Source organism: Cydia strobilella, chromosome 6, assembly GCF_947568885.1.
Source record: "Cydia strobilella chromosome 6, ilCydStro3.1, whole genome shotgun sequence".
Lineage (NCBI taxonomy): Eukaryota > Metazoa > Arthropoda > Insecta > Lepidoptera > Tortricidae > Cydia > Cydia strobilella.
Window position 1 is genome coordinate 6,544,765 of NC_086046.1, and position 26,361 is coordinate 6,571,125.

Sequence of the window (26,361 nt, forward strand, 5' to 3'; positions counted from 1 at the left end):
CTCATTATTATTAATTATTTTACGCGATTAAGTCCCGTCTTTGTGAATAATAATGAGTAGTGTTAGTGTTGTTACATTACCAGTCGCAGTTTACCAACACCATCAAAAGTCGCCATGCGCGTTCAATCTGTATATTTCTTATCGAATTTCATACTCACATATACCACAGCGTACATAACATCAGTGTGCGTCAAAGAAAACGAGGAGTTTTCCATGTGTGCGTGGAAATGTGCTCCAACTTGCGTCAACATCAAGTTGTTGTCGGCGAAGGCTACTTGCCCGCTGCCGTGGGCCTGTCATGTTGGCTGCCGATGCGCACCTGGGTTCCTCAGGGATGAGTGGTCGAAGGAGTGTGTAATGGTTACGGATTGCCCAGGTAAAATGTTGTAGTTACTCAGTCGAAGGGGTGGGCTTGCTAACTTGAGTTTAACACCGTCACACCGCACGACAAAAGAGTGGTCTTTCATTTCTATTTGTAAAAACAAGTGTAGGGAATTCTGAACCTAGGGCTGCAATTCATAAAAATAAAAACCGGCCAAGTGCGAGTCGGAGTCGCGCACGAAGGGTTCCGTACCATTACACAAAAAACGGCAAAAAATAACGTTTGTTGTATGGGAGCCCCACTTAAGTATTAATTTTATTGTTTTTAGTATTTGTTGTTATAGCGGCAAGAGAAATACATCATCTGTGAAAATTTCAACTGTCTAGCTATCACGGTTCATAAGATACAGCCTGGTGACAGACGAACAGACAGACATACAGACAGCGAAGTCTTAGTAATTAGGGTCCCGTTTTTACCTTTTGGGTACGGAACCCTAAAAACGAGTAGAAAAATGTTCAATTCCTTTGTAGTTTTGACCAACGTTTTGTCAATAGGTATATTTTAATTCATAAACAACAACTATATTTTTTTTAAAGTAGGTTAGTACCTATAAGTTAGGTAACCCTATAATGAATTATCAAACAAGATTTTGAAAAGCATATAAAATTAAGATTATCTCAAAATAATGTACCTACAAAGAATAATAATAATAATATTTCAAGGAAAACTGCAACTGCCACTTGTTATGAAATATGTATGTCACCTTTTGAGCATTGCCAGCATTTTTTCTCACGAACTGTTTGCATTATGATTACATTTTATAATTTACGGTAATATTTGGGTCAAGTTATCTTATTTCTCCTCAATATGTTTTTAGGTTTCCGTACCCAAAGGGTAAAAACGGGACCCTATTACTAAGACTCCTCTGTCCGTCTCTCTGTCACCAGGCTGTATCTCATGAACCGTGATAGCTAGTCAGTTGAAATTTTCACAGATGATGGATTTCTGTTGCCGCTATAACAACAAATACTAAAAAGTACGAAACCCTCGGCGGGCGAGTCCGACCCGCACTTGTCCGGTTTTTAATTGACGTCAATCACATCAGGCCCATTAATATTTCGTATACCTACCTACTTTCTTAAAAGAAATCAAGATGATGATTAGTCGAAATAGGCAAGAGTATTTTTTCTATGATTTTTATCATCAATATTGTGCTCTCAAAGTTTAAAATCAATTAAATTGTCATAAATTATTACACGTAGGTACCTATTTAATACGGTTGGAGTGAACAAAAATGATTTGTGGTAGGTAGACTGCTGGAGTTTATACAATTTACTTTAATAAGGTACTGTCCCTGAAATAATGTCTTCATAATATATATAGCGACAAAAATATTATTTAATATCATACTCTACCGAACGTAAAATAACTCTATTACCGCACACTATGTGGGTTTATGTCCCAAATTTAGCGTTTCACCTCGGAATGAGAGATAATAAGTTGGAAACTTTTGTACCCACCTACCCAACAGAATACGGATTCCAACGCTATATCATACCAAAGAGGATATAATAGGATAGAGCGGTAATGTCACAGTAAATTTTATGCCACCAGTAAATTCACTGCCATCTATCGACACACGATTAAAAATAAAAATTAAAATATCAAAAAATGTATTTATATATGGATAAATGTTTTTTTTTATTTGCAATATTTGCATTAATTATTTTTATATTATTTTGACCCATGTTCTTTTACTGATGCGTTAAAATACTTAAAATTGTTAAATAACAAACGAAACCGTCAACGCCATCTATACGAGAATAGGCCAAAGGTAGTGGCGCCATCTGATCGAGAATCAAATTTACTTGATTTTCGAGGCACGTTTTTTTCTTAGACTGTATCCATCTATTACGGAGTTATAAATTCTTTGATCATAGACCTGTACCGCTGGCTATATTTTGACCCCTAGGTTATAAAAATATTAAAGTCAATTCTGTTTTCGCTTATGAATACTTTGTTAAGATGTAAATCTTACATTTTGTTTTGTGTCATATATATAATTTGCTTTTCTAGTAATTTGTTATTTTGTGGTAATTATTTTTTATTTTGAATTATTTTGGAGAAAAAAATATTCGAGAGAAAACATGTAACTGTGTTGCATTTAGGATAGTGTTTTTAGTGTGAAAACATAGTTTGTGTCAATTACGTCCACTGCAATCTGATACTATGTCATAATATTTCTCAATGACACAAAAAAAATTAGAGTTAAAAAAAATTACTTAGGTCGAATTTAATCGTTTAAATAGGTCCATTAAATGATTTTGTGTCTTATTAAGGCATAGCTTCATAAGATATTTGATGATTTTGTTGTAACAGGCTGTCACCGTTACAAAAGAATATTAAAGATATTAGAGTTTACATCTTATTAATTTGAAATGCGGGATAAATAAGATGTATGAATTTGTGTCACTTGCATCCACTGCATAAACAAATATTACAAAAATATTATTTGCGTTCAAACGAAGCTAGCGGGCGGTCTGAATGGGCAACGGAGGCCGTGCAGGGTGGGGCCGCGGCGTGACCTTGCCGTACGCAACGCATGTTTACTTCGCCTGTGCGCCAAATTAACGCAACTTATTCAAACAACGCAAACAACACAACAACAAGCAACAAGCAAGCAAAGAATGCGTCGAATTATCTTTTACCTATTTAAAACTTATAGATATTGTACTATGTCACCATTATGCAAAAGAACTGTAAGTACATGTTTGATTTGCGAGCGAGCTGGCAACATTGCGCAGGGAAATCTTAAAAATATCGCGTTTACGTGAACGCCACATACATTTGTGACAGTGATAGGGAAAAGGTACCACTAAAGTAAAATTTGGTTATTAATACCGTGACTTTCTTTCATTCTTTGATAAAAAAAATTGCTATTTATGCAACAAGTGCGGAAATCATCTTTACGCACGTGTATCATACAATGTTTTACTATGCATTGTGCGAGTAAATAAAAAAACATATCATGGCAAATAAGTTTAATTATTAAAAGGAGTGTTTTGAATCGACACGAGTTGCGAATTACCTATTCGCACGTGTATCGTACGTTTTACAGTACATATGGCCCTTTAAACTTTCGACATATGCACGGTAAGTGCTCTTTTCCGCACTAGTGCGAGAAAGTAGCACCATATGTACTGTAAAAAAAAATTGAAAACAAAAAGCACTAGTGCGGAAAAGCAGTACTTTCCGCACGATATGGCTCCGTAGGAAACGCACTTTTCGAGCACATGCATTGTAAAAAAAAATATAGGACTGTATCTCCTAAACCATGCGTCGTAGCGCAAAAATAATAAAATTTACGTTCCCCTTTATGTAACCCAAAAGTAATACATGAAAAATACAATGAAAAAAAGAAACGAAATCTTTATAGGGCTGTATTAGCTGTATCTCCTAAATCGTGCATCGTAGCGCAAAAATAATCAAATTTTCGCTCCCCTTTAAGAAGCCCCTAATTAAGATTTAAAAACGCAAAAAAGAAAAAAAAAGAGGAAAAAATCTTTATAGGGCTGTATCTCCTAAACCGTGCGTCGTAGCGCAAAAATAAACGTTTCGGTCCCGTTTATGTAACCATTAATTTATATTTAAAAAAAACGCAATACAAAAAAAACAAAAAAAAAAAACTTTTTAGGGCTGTATCTCCTAAACCGTCGTAGCGCAAAAATAATCAAATTTTCGTTCCCCTTTATGGAACCCCTAACTAATATACAAAAAACACAATGAAAAAAAAAAACAAAAATAAATCTTTATAGGGCTGCATCTCCTAAATCGTGCATCGTAGCGCAAAAATAATCAATTTTTCGTTCCCCTTTAAGAAAACCTTAATTAATACTTAAAAAAAACAAAAAAAAACAGGAAAAAATCTTTATAGAGCTATATCTCCTAAACCGTGCGTGGTAGCGCAAAAATAACAAAATTTTCGTTCCTAAAAACGGAACCCCAAAGTCATATACAAAAAACACAATGAAAAAAAATACAACAAAAAAATTAAAAAAATCATTATAGGGCTGTATCCCTTAAACCATGCGTCGTAGCGCAAAAATAATAAAAATTTCGTTCCCCTTTATGAAGCCCCAAAGTAATATACTAATAACACAATGAAAAAAAAAGAAAAAAAATAACAAAAAAACTTTATAGGGCTGTATCTCCTACACCGTGCATCGTAGCGCAAAAATAATTAAAAAAAAACCCTTTAAGAAACCTCTAATTAAGATTGAAAAACGCAAAAAAGAAAAAGAGGAAAAAATCATTTTAGGGCTGTATCTCCTAAACCGTGCGTCGTAGCGCAAAAATAATAAAATTTTCGTTCCCCTTTACGGAACCCCAAAGTAATATACAAAAAACACAATGAAAAAAAACAAAAAAACTTTATAGGGCTGTATCTCCTAAACCGTCGTAGTGCAAAAATAATCAAATTTTCGTTCCCCTTTGTGGAACCCCAAACTAATATACAAAAAACACAATGAAAAAAAAACAAAAAAAAAATATTTATAGGGCTGCATCTCCTAAATCGTGCATCGTAGCGCAAAAATAATCAATTTTTCGTTCCCCTTTAAGAAAACCTTAATTAATACTTAAAAAAAAAAACAAAAAAACAGGAAAAAATCTTTATAGAGCTATATCTCCTAAACCGTGCGTGGTAGCGCAAAAATAACAAAATTTTCGTTCCTAAAAACGGAACCCCAAAGTCATATACAAAAAACACAATGAAAAAAAAAACAACAAAAAAATCTTTATAAATATCTTTAAAAAAACAAAAAAAACTTTATAGGGCTGTATCTCCTAAACTGTGCATCGTAGCACAAAAATAATCAAATTTTCGTTCCCCTTAAGAAACCCTTAATTAAAACTTAAAAAAAAAACCAGGAAAAAAACTTTATAGAGCTATTATAGCTATATATATATATATAGATATAATATCTCCTAAACCGTGCGTGGTGGCGCAAAAATAATAAAAGTTTCGTTCCCCTTTATACAACTCATAATTTATATTAAAAAAAACGCAAAATTAAAAAAAAAACTTTATAGGGCTGTATCTCCTAAACCATGCGTCGTAGCGCAAAAATAATAAAATTTTCGTTCCCCTTTATGAAGCCCCAAAATAATATACAAAAACACAAAAAAAAAAGAAAAAAATAATAACAAAAAAACTTTATAGGGCTGTATCTCCTAAACCGTGCATCGTAGCGCAAAAATAATCAATATCCGGTCCCCTTTAAGAAGCCCCTAATTAAGATTTAAAAACGCAAAAAAGAAAAAGAGAAAAAAATCATTTTAGGGCTGTATCTCCTAAACCGTGCGTCGTAGCGCAAAAATAATCAACTTTTCGGTCCCCTTTATGTATCCATTAATTTATACAAAAAAAACGCAAAAAAAAAGAGTTTTTTTTTTATAGGGCTTGATCTCCTAAACCATGCGTCGTAGCGCAAAAATAATTAAATTTTCGTTCCCCTTTATGAAATTAAGATTTAAAAACGCAAAAAAGAAAAAAAAAGAAAAAATCTTTATAGGGCTGTATCTCCTAAACCGTGCGTCGTAGCGCAAAAATAAACGTTTCGGTCCCGTTTATGTAACCATTAATTTATATTTAAAAAAAAAACGCAACACAAAAAAAACAAAAAAAAAACTTTTTAGGGCTGTATCTCCTAAACCGTCGTAGCGCAAAAATAATCAAATTTTCGTTCCCCTTTGTGGAACCCCTAACTAATATACAAAAAACACAATGAAAAAAAAAACAAAAATAAATATTTATAGGGCTGCATCTCCTAAATCGTGCATCGTAGCGCAAAAATAATCAATTTTTCGTTCCCCTTTAAGAAAACCTTAATTAATACTTAAAAAAAAAACAAAAAAACAGGAAAAAATCTTTATAGAGCTATATCTCCTAAACCGTGCGTGGTAGCGCAAAAATAACAAAATTTTCGTTCCTAAAAACGGAACCCCAAAGTCATATACAAAAAACACAATGAAAAAAAAAAACAACAAAAAAATCTTTATAAATATCTTTAAAAAAACAAAAAAAACTTTATAGGGCTGTATCTCCTAAACTGTGCATCGTAGCACAAAAATAATCAAATTTTCGTTCCCCTTAAGAAACCCTTAATTAAAACTTAAAAAAAAAACCAGGAAAAAAACTTTATAGAGCTATTATAGCTATATATATATATAGATATAATATCTCCTAAACCGTGCGTGGTGGCGCAAAAATAATAAAAGTTTCGTTCCCCTTTATACAACTCATAATTTATATTAAAAAAAAACGCAAAATTAAAAAAAATATATCATTATAGGGCTGTATCTCTTAAACCATGCGTCGTAGCGCAAAAATAATTAAAAAAAAAAAACCCTTTAAGAAACCCGTAATTAATACTTAAAAAAAAAAACAAAAAAAACAGGAAAAAAAACTTTATAGAGCTGTATCTCCTAAACCGTGCGTGGCGTGGTACCGCAAAAACAATAAAATTTTCGTTCCCCTTTATGCAACCCATAATTTATATTTAAAAAAAAACGCAAAATTTAAAAAAAAATTTATAGGGCTGTATCTTTTAAACCATGCGTCGTAGCGCAAAAATAATTAAAAAACCCCTTTAAGAAACCCGTAATTAATACTTAAAAAAAAAAAACAAAAAAAAAACCAGGAAAAAACTTTATAGAGCTGTATCTCCTAAACCGTGCGTGGTACCGCAAAAACAATAAAATTTTCGTTCCCCTTTATGCAACCCATAATTTATATTTAAAAAAACGCAAAATTTAAAAAAAAAATCTTTATAGGGCTGTATCTCCTAAACCATGCGTCGTAGCGCAAAAATAATAAAATTTTCGTTCCCCTTTATGAAGCCCCAAAATAATATACAAAAACACAAAAAGAAAAGAAAAAAATAATAACAAAAAAACTTTATAGGGCTGTATCTCCTAAACCGTGCATCGTAGCGCAAAAATAATCAATATCCGGTCCCCTTTAAGAAGCCCCTAATTAAGATTTAAAAACGCAAAAAAGAAAAAGAGAAAAAAATCATTTTAGGGCTGTATCTCCTAAACCGTGCGTCGTAGCGCAAAAATAATCAACTTTTCGGTCCCCTTTATGTAACCATTAATTTATACAAAAAAAACGCAAAAAAAAAGAGTTTTTTTTATAGGGCTTGATCTCCTAAACCATGCGTCGTAGCGCAAAAATAATTAAATTTTCGTTCCCCTTTATGAAATTAAGATTTAAAAACGCAAAAAAGAAAAAAAAAGAAAAAATCTTTATAGGGCTGTATCTCCTAAACCGTGCGTCGTAGCGCAAAAATAATAAAATTTTCGTTCCCCTTTAGGAAGCCCCAAAATAATATACAAAAACACAAAAAAAAAGAAAAAAATAATAACAAAAAACTTTATAGGGCTGTATCTCCTAAACCGTGCATCGTAGCGCAAAAATAATCAATATCCGGTCCCCTTTAAGAAGCCCCTAATTAAGATTTAAAAACGCAAAAAAGAAAAAGAGAAAAAAATCATTTTAGGGCTGTATCTCCTAAACCGTGCGTCGTAGCGCAAAAATAATCAACTTTTCGGTCCCCTTTATGTAACCATTAATTTATACAAAAAAAAAACGCAAAAAAAAGAGTTTTTTTTTATAGGGCTTGATCTCCTAAACCATGCGTCGTAGCGCAAAAATAATTAAATTTTCGTTCCCCTTTATGAAATTAAGATTTAAAAACGCAAAAAAGAAAAAAAAAAGAAAAAATCTTTATAGGGCTGTATCTCCTAAACCGTGCGTCGTAGCGCAAAAATAAACGTTTCGGTCCCGTTTATGTAACCATTAATTTATATTTAAAAAAAAACGCAATACAAAAAAAACAAAAAAAAACTTTTTAGGGCTGTATCTCCTAAACCGTCGTAGCGCAAAAATAATCAAATTTTCGTTCCCCTTTATGGAACCCCTAACTAATATACAAAAAACACAATGAAAAAAAAAAACAAAAATAAATCTTTATAGGGCTGCATCTTCTAAATCGTGCATCGTAGCGCAAAAATAATCAATTTTTCGTACCCCTTTAAGAAACCCTTAATTAATACTTAAAAAAAAAACAAAAAAAACAGGAAAAAATCTTTATAGAGCTATATCTCCTAAACCGTGCGTGGTAGCGCAAAAATAACGAAATTTTCTTTCCTCTTTATTCAACCCTTAATTTATATTTAAAAGAAAACGCTTTCACTAAACTGCTGTAACTCGGAAACTTAGAATCCACAAAGGGGACTTTACTAAATTATGACACATATTAAAGCCTGACCCATGGAGACTCTATAAAGGAGCCAAATCTCTATGTATGAAAAGTGTCCATCAAAAAACAGTAATTAGGCGGCGCCACCATACACCGAAATACTACCAAAAACAACCTACGTAATTTGGTCGGGTTATTTGTTGCCTTATATGGTTCATGTTATACTCATGTCCCAGAGCCTAACTAGCGCCACCGGAGAGATTAGGAACTATTATTTAAAGCTTAACGCGGTCACTTTTACAACAATTCTGCCATAAGAGATTGCGATCCTTTCTATACCATCCATACCTGACCAGTAATATATGATCATTGTCAAGAGGGCGCTGTTCATTCTCATGTATAGGGTGACAGTTCAGTATAGTATGAAAAAATATTGTATTTAATGAACATCATCATCATTGTAATTAATGTTGCTTGCCACGCTTAAACATAACAAAAATCACAATAAATTGCGTCTTAAAATAAACTTAAAAAGTCTACTAAAAATCGAAACAAAAGTAATTTTTAAGTCGCTGATGTGACATTCTCAATCAAAAGGTAGGTACCACTTTGTCGTTTACTATAAAGACGAAATTTGATTATATCTTTATACAAATAACCTGTCAGAGAAAGTGGTACCTTTTGATTAGGAACGTCACAAATGTTGGTCAGTATGAGGAGTGCAGCCTACAGTTTATTTTAATTATATTTATATACCTACTACAGTAAGATTGATAAGATAATGTAATTATGCCTCCGAATGAAATAAATACACTGTATCGCAAAACTAAGTGGCGAGACAGCTCATAATGCCATCTCTTTCACTCTTGGTTGGTCTTAACAAGGGTAAAGGAGATAGTATTAAGATCTCAGTCGCAAGCTGATATTGCGGCAAGTATAATAAGCACCCCACCCGCGTAGGTACCCTTCCCCGCGCACGCCCTTCTTGCTCAATTGAGTTTTATTTTGCCAGATAGTAAAAAAACCGTGGATCAAAATGACCCAAATTATGAATGATGTCTCAAGTTGGTATTATAATATTGTAGACGTAAACTTAATAATATGAATTTTTTTTTGTGGCAGATACAAGGTGTTAATTAGAAAAAAATTTTTTTTTAATAAAAGCGGTGGATGAATTTGACACAGATTTGTTTGAATAACATATAACAATGTTCTGTAAAGTACAACACTTCACTTACCGACTCTAATATTTTTTTAGGCGTTTTAGGATCAATATTAGGTATTTATTAAATGCCATTATACCCGTGGATGAAAATGACACAAAATGCGTGTGTACGTCGGAAGCCACTTTGCCTTTACAGGGAAACAAAGAATTTCGTCTCTAATATTTTTTTTACAGAATGCTGATTGAAAAAAGAAATACCTAAATTTCTACCTAAGCAAATACCTAGGATGACACAAAATATTATTTTTAGGTTTAGTATATGGTCTGGTAACTATATATAAAAAATAAGCAACATTAATATTCTTATAACCTCAGAAGTTATTGGTACAGGTCTATCATACCTACATCTAAATCAGTTAAGGCATTCAGAAGTTATGGTGGAATAAAGAAACTCACATACATACAGACATGAACGCTGAAAACAACTTTCTTTTGGGCAGTCGTGTAAGAATACAACGAATTAATGAATGGCTTATTGGAAAAATAGGACCTATCGCTCATTATATAATGCCTCGGCTGGTTAGTTTTTCCGAAGATCGGTTACATAATTACTAGAAGCAATTTATTTGGTGTAACAAAACACAAATGCAAAAAAAAGTTAAATTAAAAACTTATAAATAAAAAAATAGCCTAAGTCATGATTGCTTGGTAGGGTGCACAGAAGGCTGGCTGCATATTGCCCCTCTGAATAGCAATGCTGATCCGCTGAGCAAAATATTGGCCAGCCCTCTTAGTACCCAAAGCCTATACCTAACCTAAGGCACTTTGCTAACTAAAATCGATTTTATAAATTGAAATAGATGTCATCTATTTCAGTTTCTAATTTGTATAATAGTAGTCTAACTACTTAAAAAACACAAATCAAAAATATTTAATAAAATAATTTGATTTGTTCCCAAAGTTGTGTACTTATGCACTAAATTAATTAAACTCGATTTTTAATTTAAAATGATTGAATAACGATTTTGTTGTAAGTTTAACACTACTACTAGGTTTACTAGCTACTAGGTTTAATCTACAAGATACGTTAAACTCACATTAGGTACATAATTTTAATCTTATTTTTTGTACCAATCAGTTATAGTAACCTAGTACCTACTTAGCTACTTACACACTTTTGTTGTTGTTACCTCGAATGTTTTGCGTAATTCCTTTACCTATTATTTTAAGAGTATTTTAATAGTAGTTTATGTGACTGCTACATAATGAAAGGCATTAAAACTCGAGTGTGGGTTTATGAAACGAACGTAGTGAGTTTCATAATAGAACCACACGAGTGTTTAATGCCTAATTATGTACAGTTACATACACTGCTTTATCTACACACATATTATAAACTTTCTATGATATATTCACTAACCTCATATTACAGCCGACATTGGGGCATGGTTGCTCTCTGGCGGAATTCGCGGCGGATATGAGGTGGCGTCTCCGAAATATCTTTATCGCACATTTTACACGAAACTTTTGCTAGAGTTACTTTAAAAACAACAAAACAAATTATTTTTTACTTACAAACTAATTAAAAGATAAACTGCACGTCAAATGGCGGCAAAGAAAACTTTTTTCACGCATGTCACGCATCCGTAGTTTTTTTTTAATTCAGAGACAAACTAGAGAGGGGGTCGATTGCCATATCGTTCGATACCAACTAACAAGCGAGATTTATCAAATTTGTATGCAATTGACATTTCATTTCGAATAAAACGTCATCTCGACTGATATTAGAATAGAGCTCAAATCAAATTTTTTTGTTTTCCAGAGATGTTCGAAATTTGAATAAAATAATATTATCGGAATCGATGTTATTATTTAGCAATAATAACATTTTCACAGATAAAAAATTTGCTGTAACAAAACAGTTTATCTTAATGTTGGCCATTATTTACGGATTTTGAAGGCATCATAGAGGGTTTATGATATGTGTGTAGATAAAGTATATTAAACACTAACACCCCGCTTACTTAGTAGGTAAAGTCAGCATCAAAAGTAGCGGATCCAACTACGCGTCAAAAGTAGGTATTTTTTAGTAGCTTGACAAAAAGAAATATGTGTTTATATGTTGAACAATAAGACTGTGACAGATAGGTACTTTTGAACGTTTATTGTAGAGATATGTCACTACGTGGAAAAGTTTTCCAGTGTTAATTTTTTCAAATTTATGTAAATTTGTATGGACGTGGGGTACCTTTTCTCTGCAGCCGACTGTACCTACTCTATAAAAAAACCTGTTAGATGTCACCATATTAGATACGGTTCATGAGGTAGAGCCTGCCGACAGACAGAGTTTATGGACGGCGGGTTCCATTTGTCACCCTTCGGTTACAGAAATCTAAAAAGTAGATTCATTTGGAAGTGAGAATTGGAATCATTTAATCTAAATTAAAATAAGCACTAGGTACACGTTAATTGAGGTCGATCATAGAGATATGATTTTATTGCAATTATTCGTGTTAGATACATAATGTTAAATATGACCCAAAACCGAGTATGCAAAAATAGCGTGTCAACTCATAATGCAAGCTAAGGCATTCAGATTCGATTGCAAAATATATAAATATTAGCGTGTAATGAAATGTGATCACAGTATTTGGACATATCGAAAATGCAGGTTGTCATAGCTTGCTTCCTGTCCTTGGCAGTGTCGGGGTTGGCTAAGCCGTTCTACGGTCAGTTCGTGAGGGTACCCCGGTCACATCTCGGCTATGGTAGCTACATCTCGCCGTGCGCTGCCGCTGGCGGCTACCATCACGCAATTCCTGCCTACCACGCACAGTCCTACGGGCCCGTCGGCTACGGGCATGCTCATATCGGCGGCTACGGCGGAGGCTATGCTGGAGGACCTCATTATCGAGCGGACGAAATGGAACAAAATACTAACGAAGAACCCGAAATGATGAGCTTCTCGGAGATGGAACCTTCAGAGAATGCGCCTGAAGCGAGATTCGTGTCGCTTGGTGGGAGTTACGCCGCGCCGCAAGCGAGCTCGTATGGCGCTATTGGCGCTGCGTCACCTGGAGCGGTCGGTGTGTTCCCGGGCGCTCATGTGGGCGGATGCAACGTGCCGCTACTCCTGAGCTGTTCCCCGTCTATCGTGCCTGGCCGGATTGTGTCCCACGGGTCGTCCTACGGCTCGCACGCCGCTTATGGGTCCTCGGCCATCGCCGCAGTTGGAGCCGGTGCCTACCGCAGTGACTCCGAGGCTCCGCACGACCTGACCCCGTCGGAGCAGCCAGCGGCCGAACCGCACACCACCACGGTACATGAAGCTACCAACATCACTCCAGCCAGGACTCAGTGAAATTAGCTCTATATTAAAATAGTATCTGTATTAGAATAATTATGGTTGTTATTTATTTAGATACTTAGATAATAAATTATTATTTGAGTTTTGTACTAAATTTGACTATAATTTACCACATCCCTAAACATGAATAGATATTTACATACTCGTACACCTTATGTGCGGAAGTCTGTTAAAAATGTAGGCTGTCACCTCAGCCACAAGAACCAATCGATTTGAACCTCATTCATCAAAACCAGGGTGCATTGCCAAGATGCCAATCGTTTGCGCTGTAACGAACGATATTACGCTAATGTCTGTCTGTCACACTAATATGTTAGTGATAGAAAGAGATTACCGTTTCGTTCGCTGCCGCGCAAACGATTGGCATCTTGGCTAGGCCCTCATGTCATTAGTTTGACGCTAACTACACAACATACTTGAATATGTGAAAAAATCTAGTTAACGTAAAAAAAGATACGGCCGTTTATACCGCAAAAAACGTATTTCGACACTCATGTGAATCAAAATTTATAGGGTAATTCCCGTTAACCTCGAACTATGAAATTTGGTAAGTAATATCAAAGATAGATATAACTCCGTAATAGATGGATACAGTCTAAGGAAAAAACGTGCCTCGAAAATCACGACAATTTGATTCTCGATCAGATGTCGCTACTACCTTTGGCCTACTCTCGTATAGAGGGCGTTGACGGTTTCGTTTGTTATTTAACAATTTTAGCGCATATCAGTGAAAGAACATGGGTCAAAATAATAAAATTAATGCAAATAAAAAAAATCATTTATCCATATTTTAATACATTTTATCGTATTTTTATAAATCTTCATTTTTAGTTTTAAAGTGTGTCGATAGATGGCAGTGAATTTACTGTGGTTACAAAATTTCCTTTGACAGTACCGCTCTATAATATTATATCCTCTTTGGTAATATCGTCTTACACTACAATTAAGTACAGGGAAAAATCTCAAAACTATAAATTTGTAACAAAAATAATAATAAGTTAATAAGAAAAGTTAAATTTGTACGGAACGCTCGGTGGGCGAGTCAGACTATCCGGTTTATCCGGTTTTTATCTACGGGATGTAATTTTTCAGGTGTTATTATGATATACAGAATGGAAAAAATTAATGGGCCCTGGATCCCTCCAGGGAATAAAAAACTTTGAATGCAGTTTTGTTACTGTAAAAAAATAAAAGAATGTTTCCTTTAAGTAAAATGAACTAACTTATATGTTCCATACTAAAATTTAATTCGACAATTGTATGGAAATTATCATTTTGTGTGATTATAGAGTTAAGTTGCTATAGTAGAAGTTTAGTAGCTAAGACTAAAATCACGAACATAATATATATTCTAACACCTAAACAATGTCACCCAGTATATTGAGTAGGTATATGTCGCTAGAAGTGTATCTGTCGTGTCTGATATTATAACTAGATAAAGCCAAGCTTCCAATACGTGTCAAAATTGATATAAATCTAGTTACACCACTCATTATCTGCGCGATTATTTCCTTAGATCTATAATATAAATAGTCATTTTAATGTCATCTCACCATTCACTCTCTTGCATCACAATGAAGCTCACAGTTGCCCTCGCGTTAGTCGTCTCATCTGCCTTTGCTGCACCCACCGATGACCTGATCCTGAAGGAGAGGACAAAGAAATCTACATCGGGTTCTCCTTACGGCGTTGGCGGCTCTTATGGCGCTTCATACGGCCCTCCTTGCGCTGGGGCAGCACCTTTAGCGCCAATAGCGTTATACCTGGCTCCTCAAGGCGCCCCCCACTACAGAGAAGAAGAAATGACTGATGAGCATTCTGAACGCGCTCGGTCATACGAAGGTCCCAGCTACGGAGCATCAGCGCCTGCGATTTCGCTGGCACCGGCAGCCCCGAGCGGAGCAGTAGGATACTTCCCTCATGGAAAGATCGGTCCTTGCGGTGTCCCGCTCCTCCTTAGCTGTTCCCCAAACGTTGTAGCAGGACATCTAGCCAGCCACCACGGCTATGCGGCTCCGGCGTACAGGCAGACGGAGAAGGAAGAAACCACTGAATTGAAGGAAGCAATGGAAAAGCAGAGGGAGGCGAATCTCGGTCCTCATCATCACCACTTGGACGGCCTTCTTCTTACCGGCGACCACAAGGCTTTGGCGGAACACGCTCATGATCACATGTCTGTAATATAATTTTTGTAACGAATAATTCTCTACTCTACCTGCGAATGAATCAAGCTGTAAATATAACGAGTGAGGTAGCAAAATAACTACTGTGTAATAACTTATTCAATTATTTATTTTTTCTATGAAATAAAATCTGAATTGGAATATAATAAACAATTTCTTATGCTCTGAAAGCTCATTGTCTACCTATTATCTATGAAAAGGTTTGAAAGCGATAGGTACGTTTTGACCCTAGGAAGTTTTAGTTTCCAAGTATGTACTTTCCGATAAGCAATGAAAATTTGGTTCAAATTCTTAAATCCCGATTCCATAAATGACAATCCTTTTACCTCAATTGTTTAGTTACCTACCTTAAGAAATACTATAGGTACTTAAGTATAAACTTAGAGTCGGACCAAACTAACACTGCATGACATTTGCAATGATAAAGTATAGATGCCATCATTAATATAAAACTGACGTATAAGTTCGTTTGTTATTTGTTTATTTATTTAATCTTTATTGCACAATACATGAAGGTACAAATGGCGGACTTAAAGCCTTAAGGCATTGTCTACCAGTCAACCAGTGGGTTAAACCAGAAAGATTAAGTAGGTGCATTGTTCTATTTAAGTCGATGCAACAAACTTTGCTACTGAGTGAAACACAAAACTTTTCACCACATCTAACGTAAGGAAAATACTATGTGTCAAACAAAACAGTACAAATCAAATCCAAATGAATGCTATTAAATATTTATCATTCAAAATTATCACTTAGAAGTCAATTTCCCCAGCCAACTCAAGCCCCAGAAACAACTCAAAATTTGCATCTAATTACTTTGTCACTTTTGTTGATAAAATTAAATTTTCTCATCAGTTTTTGAAGGACAAAGAGAGCCTTTACGAGCTGTTGTGGTGAAAAAATATATTTAAAATTCTCACAACAAGCCCTTTAATTTGATATGTTACACGATTATGCTTTGCAAACTTTTTTATTTTGTAATTTACCCCCAAAAATAGCATCTAGCTTCTTCCGTCTAAAAATACTCTAAAGCCTCTAAAATTAATTTATTTACCTACTTCAATCGTTCATCTTTGGGTCACCGACTTACGTATGTGTACTAAATTTCAACTACGTCGATCCAGTAGTTTCGAAACAAATTGACTGTGACAGACGAACAGATAGACATACAGACAGACAAGAGCCATCCTACCTAGGGTTCCGTATTTTTACACAGTTTTATTTAGCTTCACCGCGTATATTTGTTTTGTATATATGTTACAAGCTTTTATTTAACTTGCCCTGTTAGTATGTACAGTCAAGGGCATAAATATATATACATTCCCAGTTTCAAAAATATGTGTACGCTCTTACACCTTAGACAATAAAGTCGTGTTCACATATTTTGAGCCATTTGTCTGGATCGATATTTTTGCCTTCGACTGTACATATGTTATTTTGTTAGTGTGGGTCAAATCTTGGAAGCTTAATTTAACCTACTTCCCGATTTCCAATTGAGCTGAAATTTTGCATACATATGTAAATCGAATTGACAATGCAATATTATGATGACATGGAGCTGATCTGATGATGGAGACAGGAGGTGGCCAATTGGCCATGGGAACTCTGTGATAAAACAACGCAAACTAATTGTGTTTGGGGTTGTTAGTCCAGTCAGCGATAAAAGCTGAACCAAAAAGATTTTTCGTTGCCAAAAAGCCTTCTGAATACTGTTTTGGACAGGTTAGATTGTCCAATAGTAAACAAATGGAATGCCATGCACATGGACAACAGGAGTGCTGTTGGGCTAAGTTAGTTATTTAAGTAGTAGTTTTATTTATTTAAGTTATTGTAATAATATAGTCTGTAAGGTAGCCGTAATATGGGCCTTGTTGCCTGATTAAAATTATTAAATAAAAAAAAAAATAAAAAAAAAAAAACATATGTTTTTGTGCTTCAAATCTTGTAAATTAAAAATGAACTACTTCCTTGTGTCTGCTTGAGCTGAAATTTGGCATAGATACTTACTTCCGTATTTCCGATGACGATGCAATAATATCGTATGCTGATCTGATGATGCAGTCGAAAGGTAGCCAAAGGAACCCTTGGATGGGAAAACGTAAACATATGAAGGAGAGAAAGTACAGTCGGCAATAAAAGTGTGTCAAAAATATTTTTGACGGTTACTTGTTCTTTTTGAGGTACGGAACCCTAAAAAATAATGACCAATCTAGATAGTCTCGTACGGTCGAGTTCACAAACATCTTTACAAGCTAACGTTCCAAAAATATATTTACACGACCTTATTGTCAGCGTCTTAGAGGCGTATAAATATATTATTGGAACGTTGGTTTGTGAAGATGTTTGTGAACTTGACTGTACATTATAAACTGTAATACTTAAATTTCATATAAAGGGTGGCTAAAAATAAGTGCATTCCCGTTGCCAGGGAGGTTTTGGGATTATACTGAGCAACTTTTACTATGGGACCAACTACGAAATCGCGAAAAAAAATTTACCCTCCCATAGAAAATGGACCAGACAAAATGTATGAACCAGCCAAATTTTTTTTCGCGATTTCAGGGTTGGTCCCATAGTCAAAGTTGTCCAGTATAATCCCAAAACCTCCCTGGCAACGGGAATGCACTTATTTTTTAGCCACCGTGTATAGGTATACCTACTAAGTTAAACAAAAAGTGAACAATCCCTCCAGAAGCCTGAGGTATATATGGAGTATAAAAATAATTTGATTTGTTCCCTAGTTGTATACCTATAGGTAGTTTCGCAAATACAAATTTTATTCAAATTATAGGTAGGTATGTAAAAGTTTGTTTGTTAAATATTTGATGTTTGTTACTCAATAATGCAAAAACAGCTTAACAGCTTATAATTCGGATAATCATATAGAATACTAATTCCTGGAATGAAATGGGTAAAATAGAGGGCAAACATAAAATCTGGACAAATCGGGACAGAGGCTATCATTGTATAATTAACTAGCTTTTGTCCGCGACTTCGTCCGCGTGGAGTTAGTAATTTGGGTAGCTTATTTTTTATCCAATCTGCTTTTTATCAATTCCCAACTTTCACCCCCCCCCCCTTTTTTCACCCCCTTAAAGGATGACTTCTGGGATAAAAACTACCCTATGTCCTTCCCCGGGATTCAAACTATCTATACCAAATTTCAACTAAATCGGTTTAGCGGTTTAAGCGTGAAGAGGTAGCAGACAGACAGACAGACTCATATGTTACACACTTTCGCATTTATAATATTAGTATGAATTTAACTGTCGTTTTTACACAAATAAAAATTAAAATATTTTTTTTATAATAATGAATGAATGAATGAATATTCTTTATTTCAGACCATGTCCATATACAATTGAATTACATGTAAAATTAATATTAAATTATATAATAAATTTCACTTGTTAGTAGCAGTATAAGGCCTTACAACTAAGGTTTGTATATATACACAGCATTCTATTTTTACATACAGTAAATTGGCTTGCCTGTCAGCACATGTATCATATGGCAATGGTCATGTACTGACAGTCAAACCTTGACGCAAATGCCCTCAGGACGCTGTTCGTGCTGCCCCGCACCCTACGTGCCAGGGATGTGCCACCACTTCCGCATAATATTCCTAAACGTTATAGAAATATTTAGCTAGACCTAAAATCGTTAACTTCAAACATATTTCGACAAGAAAAATTATTTATTTTAAACACATATAAGTTTTTGCCTAAAATAGGTAGGTACGTGATACAGGTTATGTTTCAACGGTATTCTTAGAATGCGGAACGATGACAAGGTTGCGCGGAAGGGCCGCCTCAGCATGTCCCGCACGACTCACCGCACGGGGCACGTACGCTCGCACTCGGGAAGGGGAGGGACGACTAGAACATTTAAGTATAAAACCATCAAGATGCTCATCTCCACATCACACAACGGTAGCACACGATGAAGACATTAGTTGTGCTAGCCGCCCTAACGGCGGTCGCCGTAGCCGGACCCACATACCGGGCCGGCGACACAGGCCTCGACATCACTAAAGAGAAGAGATCACCGACTTTTGGGTCCCTTCAACATCATCTGCCGATTCATCACCATCAACCCTACGTGCAGCCAATCATACCGCACCACCTGGGTCTGAAGAAACCTTTGATTGTATCGCAACCTTATGGATACCATCACGGTCACATCTACCGTTCTGAAGAAGAACAACAGGAAACTCACTCATCTGAAGCCAAGGAATCGAAGAAAACTTGCATGAAGGAGATGGAGGCAAAGTGTGACGATGAAATCTCTGCCAGATCAAGTGACATTGAGGACGCCACTAAGGTAGAGGATATCGACGGAAGCATATCTGATACCGAAGTAGCACAGAGCTTAAAGATGGCAAAGGAAGCTGTTGATACCTTACAAAAAAAACTGCAGTTAGCTGAAAATAATCCCAGAATGACGCAATGGAAACATGGAGAGTCGGAGGCTGATGGTAACATACACGAGAACGTTGAAACTGCAAAACTTGCTTTGGAGCATATGCAGCGCAACTTCGCCAACTTGGAGTCTATGAACGTACACGCTAGAGCATTTAAGAATTCTGAAGTACATGATGCGAATTTGAAGCTCGAACCAACATTCAAGAGTTCCAAGGACCTGAAGACAGATGAGGAACGATTAGCTCAATGGAAAGATGCCATTGATACCATCCAGAAAAACGTTGAATTAGTCAGAAATATTGAAGATAGTTTTCAGAACAACGCTAATTCTGAGAAGTCTGCTACTCTAGAAAAAAGCTCTAGTCTTAAACATGAGATAAGCGATAGTTTGATGGAGGGCGCCATCGAACTGAAGAAAGAGAAGAGTTCTGATAAGCATATTTCAGATGTGAAGATGGTCCAGGATTTGGAAAAACAGTCGTCTGATGTTAAATCAGTCTTGCAGGCACGTGATAATGAAAAATCACAAGCAGAAGACATGAAGATGGACCAGAATATGGAGAAAAAATCGACTGATGAAAAATCTAGTTGGCAGGCACGCCAGCAGGAAAAGTCTTTTGATTCCAAGAATGAAATGGAAACTTCCGCATCTACACTAAGCGAATCAAAGACAATCTTGCACAACACAAATGATCAAGTTTTTAGAAGCGAAAGCAGTCAGTCGGACAAGAATACTCATATGCTGTCTGTCCCAACTGCGAAATCGATGGATACCAAGTCATCCATTTCTCAGCTGAGCCAGCCGAAATCAAACGAAGACGGTGATATGAAACAAGCAAAGCAAGCGCACATTGAAATCGAAATGGATTCTCCTCTAGTTGATACCACCACTTTCATGAAGTCTGCTGAGCTTAACAAAGCTGAACAGCACAAACAAATCGAACATTTCAGTTCAAATGGACATTTTTTACACAAAGAAAATGACATGAGCACTCACGAACACCAGAAAATGGCAGAGGAACATCACCAAGTTGGACACTCATCTCATATTGATCATAGTATGAAATCGCAACAAGCTGAACACTCATCTCATATGGGTATGATCTCACAACATGATCAGCAGAACTTATCTATCCCCGTCATGCACCCCAAAGAAGCTCATGAAATCAGCTTAGACCAACCTAAAGAGAACAGACTTTTAGATCAACATAAATCTTCAATCTCCACCATGAACGGTAAAGAGGCACATGAGATGACGATGAAATCATCTGATCAACTAGCTGGCCAAAGTCAACTATCCGGAGTGATTGCTAAGCCCGCCGAGCTTGTTTCATCCGGACATCATTCAGAGAAGTTACATTCCTCATTATCTCACGGCGCTCACGGCAAGTCGGCTGAAGATGGAGCCTTGTTTGCTCCGATCGGAATGAACTCCGACTTCAAAGAAGCTTTAGTTCCGAAGGCATGGAAGGAGGCGCAGGCTAGAGGAGCTTATGGATCCGGCGCAGCAGGATTGAGCAGCTACGGTTCCGGTTATGGCTCTGGATCAGGTGCTGTGGGCGTGTTCCCGAGTGCGCACGTCGGCGGCTGTGCTATCCCACTGCTGTTGAGCTGCTCTCCTAACGTTGTGGCCGGCCAGTTGGCCAAGAGCCATTCGTACGCTGCCGCGCCCAGCTACGGCGCTTCAGCGTACAGAAGCAGCGCCAACCTCAGCTCGCACTCCAAACGGGATATCACGAAGATCAGCCGTCCATCAAAAATAAACCGGACTCCAAGCAACAAGGGCCTACAGGAATTACAGGATAAAACAATTCTGATCACCGATAAGCTTTAAAAAAGTTAAAATGAACGTCTCAAGCCACTATGATGAAACATGACTGTGTTATTTTATTACCGATTTATTTTTTAGGAAAGATAATTATTTATTTATTAACTTATTTTTTTTTGTATTAAACAATTATAGCAAAGCAATCACAAATAGATAATAAACTATTTACAAAAATGTTATTTCGTTAGTTTACATTCATATTTCCTTAAAATATTATTAGGAATAGATTTGATATTTTTCCGAATACGCATTATTTGCGATAGGTACCTATTCTTTTTAGTGTGTATCACTTATAGTATAAGAAAAAAACAGGGATATCTAAAAACACTTAAATATGAAATACTTATCACAGTGGAAGTTAATTACCTTTTTTGTGTACCTATGTAGGTATAAGTATAAACGTATATACATCCTAAGAATAAAACAGGGCTATCTAAAAACACCTAAAGATGAAATACTTATCACAGTGGAAGCTAATTACCTTTTTTGTGTGTGTATGTATAAGTACAAACATATATACATCCTATAGTAAGTACACATATTCAAATACCTATGCATTGCATTGCAACACAAATTCAATGGTTGCCTAACACAGTCAATTTAAATTATCCAGTTCATACTCATTGCTTTTTTTTAATACCAAGTCGATGGCAAACTAGCATACAGCCCGCCTGATGCAATTCATTTCATTTACAGCATACATTTTTGATCGTAGTGAGAAATCTAAGTGCATCCCTCAGATATACATAAATAATTTTGTTACCATGTGATACACCTACTCTGCTTCACATTCCTCGTGTTTTGCGAATCATTCTCGAATCCCAGCACTTGAAAATTTTAAAAACCTCCAAAGCCCAAGCCAAGCGTTTTTAATTTTCAATTTCAAATGGAACTTGCAGTTGCAACAATTCTAGCATACTCGTACGTACTACGTACTCGTATTTACATGCTTTATTCAATTCGTTTTTTAACAAATGAGATTCATTGACTAGTCAGTAACCTAATCGGTTTTATACGGTAGTTCTGCCACTGGTTATTGCGTAATCCCTCCTGGTTTCCCTGGACCATCAAGCCGGCAAGCGTAAACGTATTTCCCCAACGTTAATTAAAAAAACCGTTCCGTACACATTTAACCTGTTTTTTAGAGTATTTTTGTATTTTAATTTTTTACAAATCAGTTTTGAGATTTTTCCCTGTACTTGTAGTGTAAGAAGATATTACATGCCACATTTCATAGTTCCAGGTCAACGGGAACTACGAGTACCCTATGAATTTTGATTCCCTTGAGAGTATTAAAATATACGTATTTTGCGGCATAAACGGCCGTATCTTTTTTTACGTTAACTTAGAAGTTTGATTTTTTCACATCTTGAAGAGACTATAGACCTGAGTATATAGTTTTAATTTCCACTCGATACCTCAACGCGTTCCCGAGATAAAGGGTTTTGACAGACAGACGGACGGACAAACGGACAACAAAGTGATCCTATAAGGGTTCCGTTTTTTTCCTTTTAAGGTACGGAACCCTAAAAAGGTAAATAAATTATAAATCTAAAAATAAATGTATAGCAACCGTATGGCGTATAATAAGCAGGCAAGTTAATGCATTTTGCATTGCAACACTAATAAGATAAAATACTGGTAACAATGATTACACTTATCACTTATGTAGCTTTAAGTCTCAGGTGTGCATTTAAAAAAACATTTAGCGGTCTTAGGAATTTGCAAACGAACAATAACATATATTTACTGCGTAATTTGAGGAAGGTGTCATTTTAAGTAATACGATTAAGTGCGGCCGGAGCGTTACACCGGAGTCAACGAATCGTGTCATAATCAGAACCATGTATTCTGTAATACTTATTTTTTGTGAAATTCTCGTACTAGTTAACACTTATCCGACCCTAGTTTATGACTACTATAATCCGAATACCAGAGATATAGAAGATATAAAATTTCGTGACAACTATCAGAGTTCTGACTTGCAAAGTCCGTGTTTACGATCTCACAATGGTGATATGAAGTGTTTCTTTTACAACGAGATTTCAGAAAACAGACCTGAAACACCTGATTATTCGTCGATAGCAGAGAACCCAATAGAACTAGCTGGAAGACAACTGGAGCAAGATTCTATTTATGAAGAAAATGGTGATTTGGTAAATCCAGCAGCTAGCGAACTTCTGCCCCAGAATTCTAACTACAACGTTTATAACTACGAAAACTCTCCAATACGTACGTACATTCACGGTTTGGTTCCTCAGCATTCTTCAGCTTACTACGGAGATATATATCCAGCTGTAAATCCAATACCTTTTAATCGTCTTGCGAGGAGAGCTACAAGCTACGAAGAGTTCTTGGCTCAGCTCTCGCAAGACGCTCAGATGAACAATATTCTGCCAACAATGTCCTTTCTGAGGACAGCGGGACCTCATTATTACGCACCATACAGTAACGGTCCAGTTCAGGCTTCCTTCCCTCAGGCTGTTGGGGGCTGTTCCAGGCCACTTCTTTTTGGCTGCTCTCCGGTTATTTACCAAGGAGTTATGGCACATAAGGGATACGCATACCCCCCAGAAGTACACGTATTAAAACCAACATACAAGAAGTCAGTGCAGAACCATAAAGTGATTCGCAATAAAGTTAAATCGACAGCTGATACAATTAAGAAAGATCATCTTGAAGTTTCGAAAGAGCCTGTTTCTTAAGACTTTATTGCCAATTAGAAGAGAAAACCCAAGTATAATAAGGGGATATGTAAGAATGTTATTTTTAAAACCAAACCAAGTGATAATTTACTTAATATGCACTATTATTTTAAAACAAATAAAGTTAAATATATGTACACTAACTCGTGACTTTTATTACAAAAATCCTATCCTGTATCTTTTTGTACCTAACTTTCCTATTCACCAACATATATATATGTTCTCTGGTGTAGTAGTGTCTCTTATCTTTACCCTTTATTTACTCGTATTTTTTGTTTTAAGTAGAGTACTTAAGTAGATACATTTTTCATAATTGAACTCAATATTTAGGTGTATATCGTATAGTGCACAATTTAGTCATGGTCATGTCTTTGAAAGGGTTGAAGCTTTGGGACTTAAGCTTTGACTTTGGTATATTTTCGTTATTAAAGTACACGAATGACAAAACTTAAAGTCACTGGCGTCACAGTCAAAAAAGGCAGGATTTTGTAGTCATTAGAAGATCAACGAATTATTGTCGCTGATTTTTTAGGGTTCCGTACCTCAAAAGGAAAAAACGGAACCCTTATAGGATCACTCGTGCGTCTGTCTGTCTGTCTGTCAGTCTGTCACAGCCTATTTTCTCCGAAACTACTGGAACAATTAAGTTAAAATTTGGTACACATATGTAAGTTTATGACCCAAAGACAGACATATAACGTAATCAAATGAATTTTCAACATGGGGGGCACTTTTGGGGGCTAATTGAGAAAATTTCAAAATAAAGTTTTTTAAATTATATCATGTTACATATCAAACAAAAGAGTTCGTTGTGGGAATCTCAAATATATTTTTATGTAACTTTAAAATAAAGTTTAGAAGTTATTTAAGAAAATAGCCAAAAATGACCATTCCCCCCTTTATCTCCGAAACTACTGGGTCTACAATTTTAGAAAAAAAAATACACAAAATAGTTTTTTACCTATAGATCACAGGAAAACCTATTATAAATGTGCAGTCAAGAGTGAGTCATACTTAATGACTTAGTTTTTGATCCGACCCCTACAAATTTTTTAAAGACATTTCACTCACGTTTCACATAAAAAATACATTGTAAAAAATTGTATAATGTACGGAACCCTTGGAACGCGAGTCCGATTCGCACTTGGCCGGTTTTTTTTTTAATTTTCTTGAGCTATCGCTATATTTCTAAGGACGCATTTTAGCTACGGAGCTCAATTCTCATTTAATAACTCGTTACAATTTTGGTTTTATTTTGATAAGATCGTGCGTGAGATGCGCGCTAATCACCAAGACGATCATCAAGGTCGTATCAAAACCAGTTCAAAACCGTAAGGAGTTGTTACATCGAAATCGGAGGAGGGGGGGAGGGAGGACAACGACGATGTAGCACTAGTAGCGTATTTTAGCACTGGATGATTTTTTTTTAATACATCCCAGCACTCGACACTCCCACATTAGATATTTCTGATTTCATTTATAGCAATAGAAATCTACTAGAGGTGTCAAACATTTTTTACCCGACTACGGTTATGTATTTGTAACTTTGAAAGAGATGTTTTTACAAAGAAACTGTAGTAGGTTTCATGTTTTTCAAATGTTTTCAGAATACGACACGTGTCCGCCCGGGGAGAGCATGGGCCACTTCATGCAGTGCGTGCAGCCCATGAAGACCAGCCGCTTCAACCAATCGCATTGGGAGAACTACCCTGACCTGCGGGAACATAACTCAACGGCTAATGATAGTAATGATGATGAATATTTAATTTGACGTACTCGCTTTTGACGCCGCGCGCGCATCCCGAAAATGACGCTCGGAGGGCTAATACTTTCTGGCTTAAAATAAAATTATAAATAATGGAGATAGTTTCAAAGTTAGTTTTGTATTGAAGATTTCCTCTTCTTTAAGAATTATTTTTGTTCTATTTCTTGAAAGTGATACAAATAAGGATAAATTATTAACTGCCTAGACTATCTGATAAATATCTGTAAAATCATCGCGCATTTCCGCATGCCGACCTTTTAGAACTTAACCACAAGGAATCGGGAGGAGGAAACGAGGAACCGCGCGAGAATATCTGGATCGTGGATCCCTAATAATGG

At 35.8% G+C, this 26,361-nt stretch overlaps 3 protein-coding genes across 3 annotated transcripts; all 3 read left to right on the forward strand.

The window, feature by feature from the left end:
• Window positions 1–103: 103 nt before the first annotated feature.
• Window positions 104–26,070, forward strand: LOC134742542 (uncharacterized). The gene is made up of 2 exons (XM_063675760.1): window positions 104–376; window positions 25,866–26,070. Exons 1-2 carry the CDS (start codon window positions 115–117, stop codon window positions 26,027–26,029), a joined length of 426 nt encoding a protein of 141 aa, XP_063531830.1. The 5' UTR covers window positions 104–114; the 3' UTR covers window positions 26,030–26,070.
• Window positions 12,381–13,198, forward strand: LOC134742039 (uncharacterized). Its single transcript, XM_063674965.1, has one exon. It carries the CDS (start codon window positions 12,417–12,419, stop codon window positions 13,110–13,112), a length of 696 nt encoding a protein of 231 aa, XP_063531035.1. The 5' UTR covers window positions 12,381–12,416; the 3' UTR covers window positions 13,113–13,198.
• LOC134742040 (ERC protein 2-like) lies at window positions 19,215–21,576 on the forward strand. Its single transcript, XM_063674966.1, has one exon. The coding sequence runs from the start codon at window positions 19,244–19,246 to the stop codon at window positions 21,557–21,559; it is 2,316 nt and encodes a 771-aa protein (XP_063531036.1). The 5' UTR covers window positions 19,215–19,243; the 3' UTR covers window positions 21,560–21,576.
• Window positions 26,071–26,361: the final 291 nt, after the last annotated feature.

Bases quoted from the DNA above. Each gene is read 5' to 3' on its own strand.
- LOC134742542 (XM_063675760.1), top strand. From the start codon at position 115: ATGCGCGTTCAATCTGTATATTTCTTATCGAATTTCATACTCACATAT. The intron at 377-25,865 runs GTAAAATGTTGT...AAATGTTTTCAG, and splicing joins AATGGTTACGGATTGCCCAG to AATACGACACGTGTCCGCCC.
- LOC134742039 (XM_063674965.1), top strand. From the start codon at position 12,417: ATGCAGGTTGTCATAGCTTGCTTCCTGTCCTTGGCAGTGTCGGGGTTG.
- LOC134742040 (XM_063674966.1), top strand. From the start codon at position 19,244: ATGAAGACATTAGTTGTGCTAGCCGCCCTAACGGCGGTCGCCGTAGCC.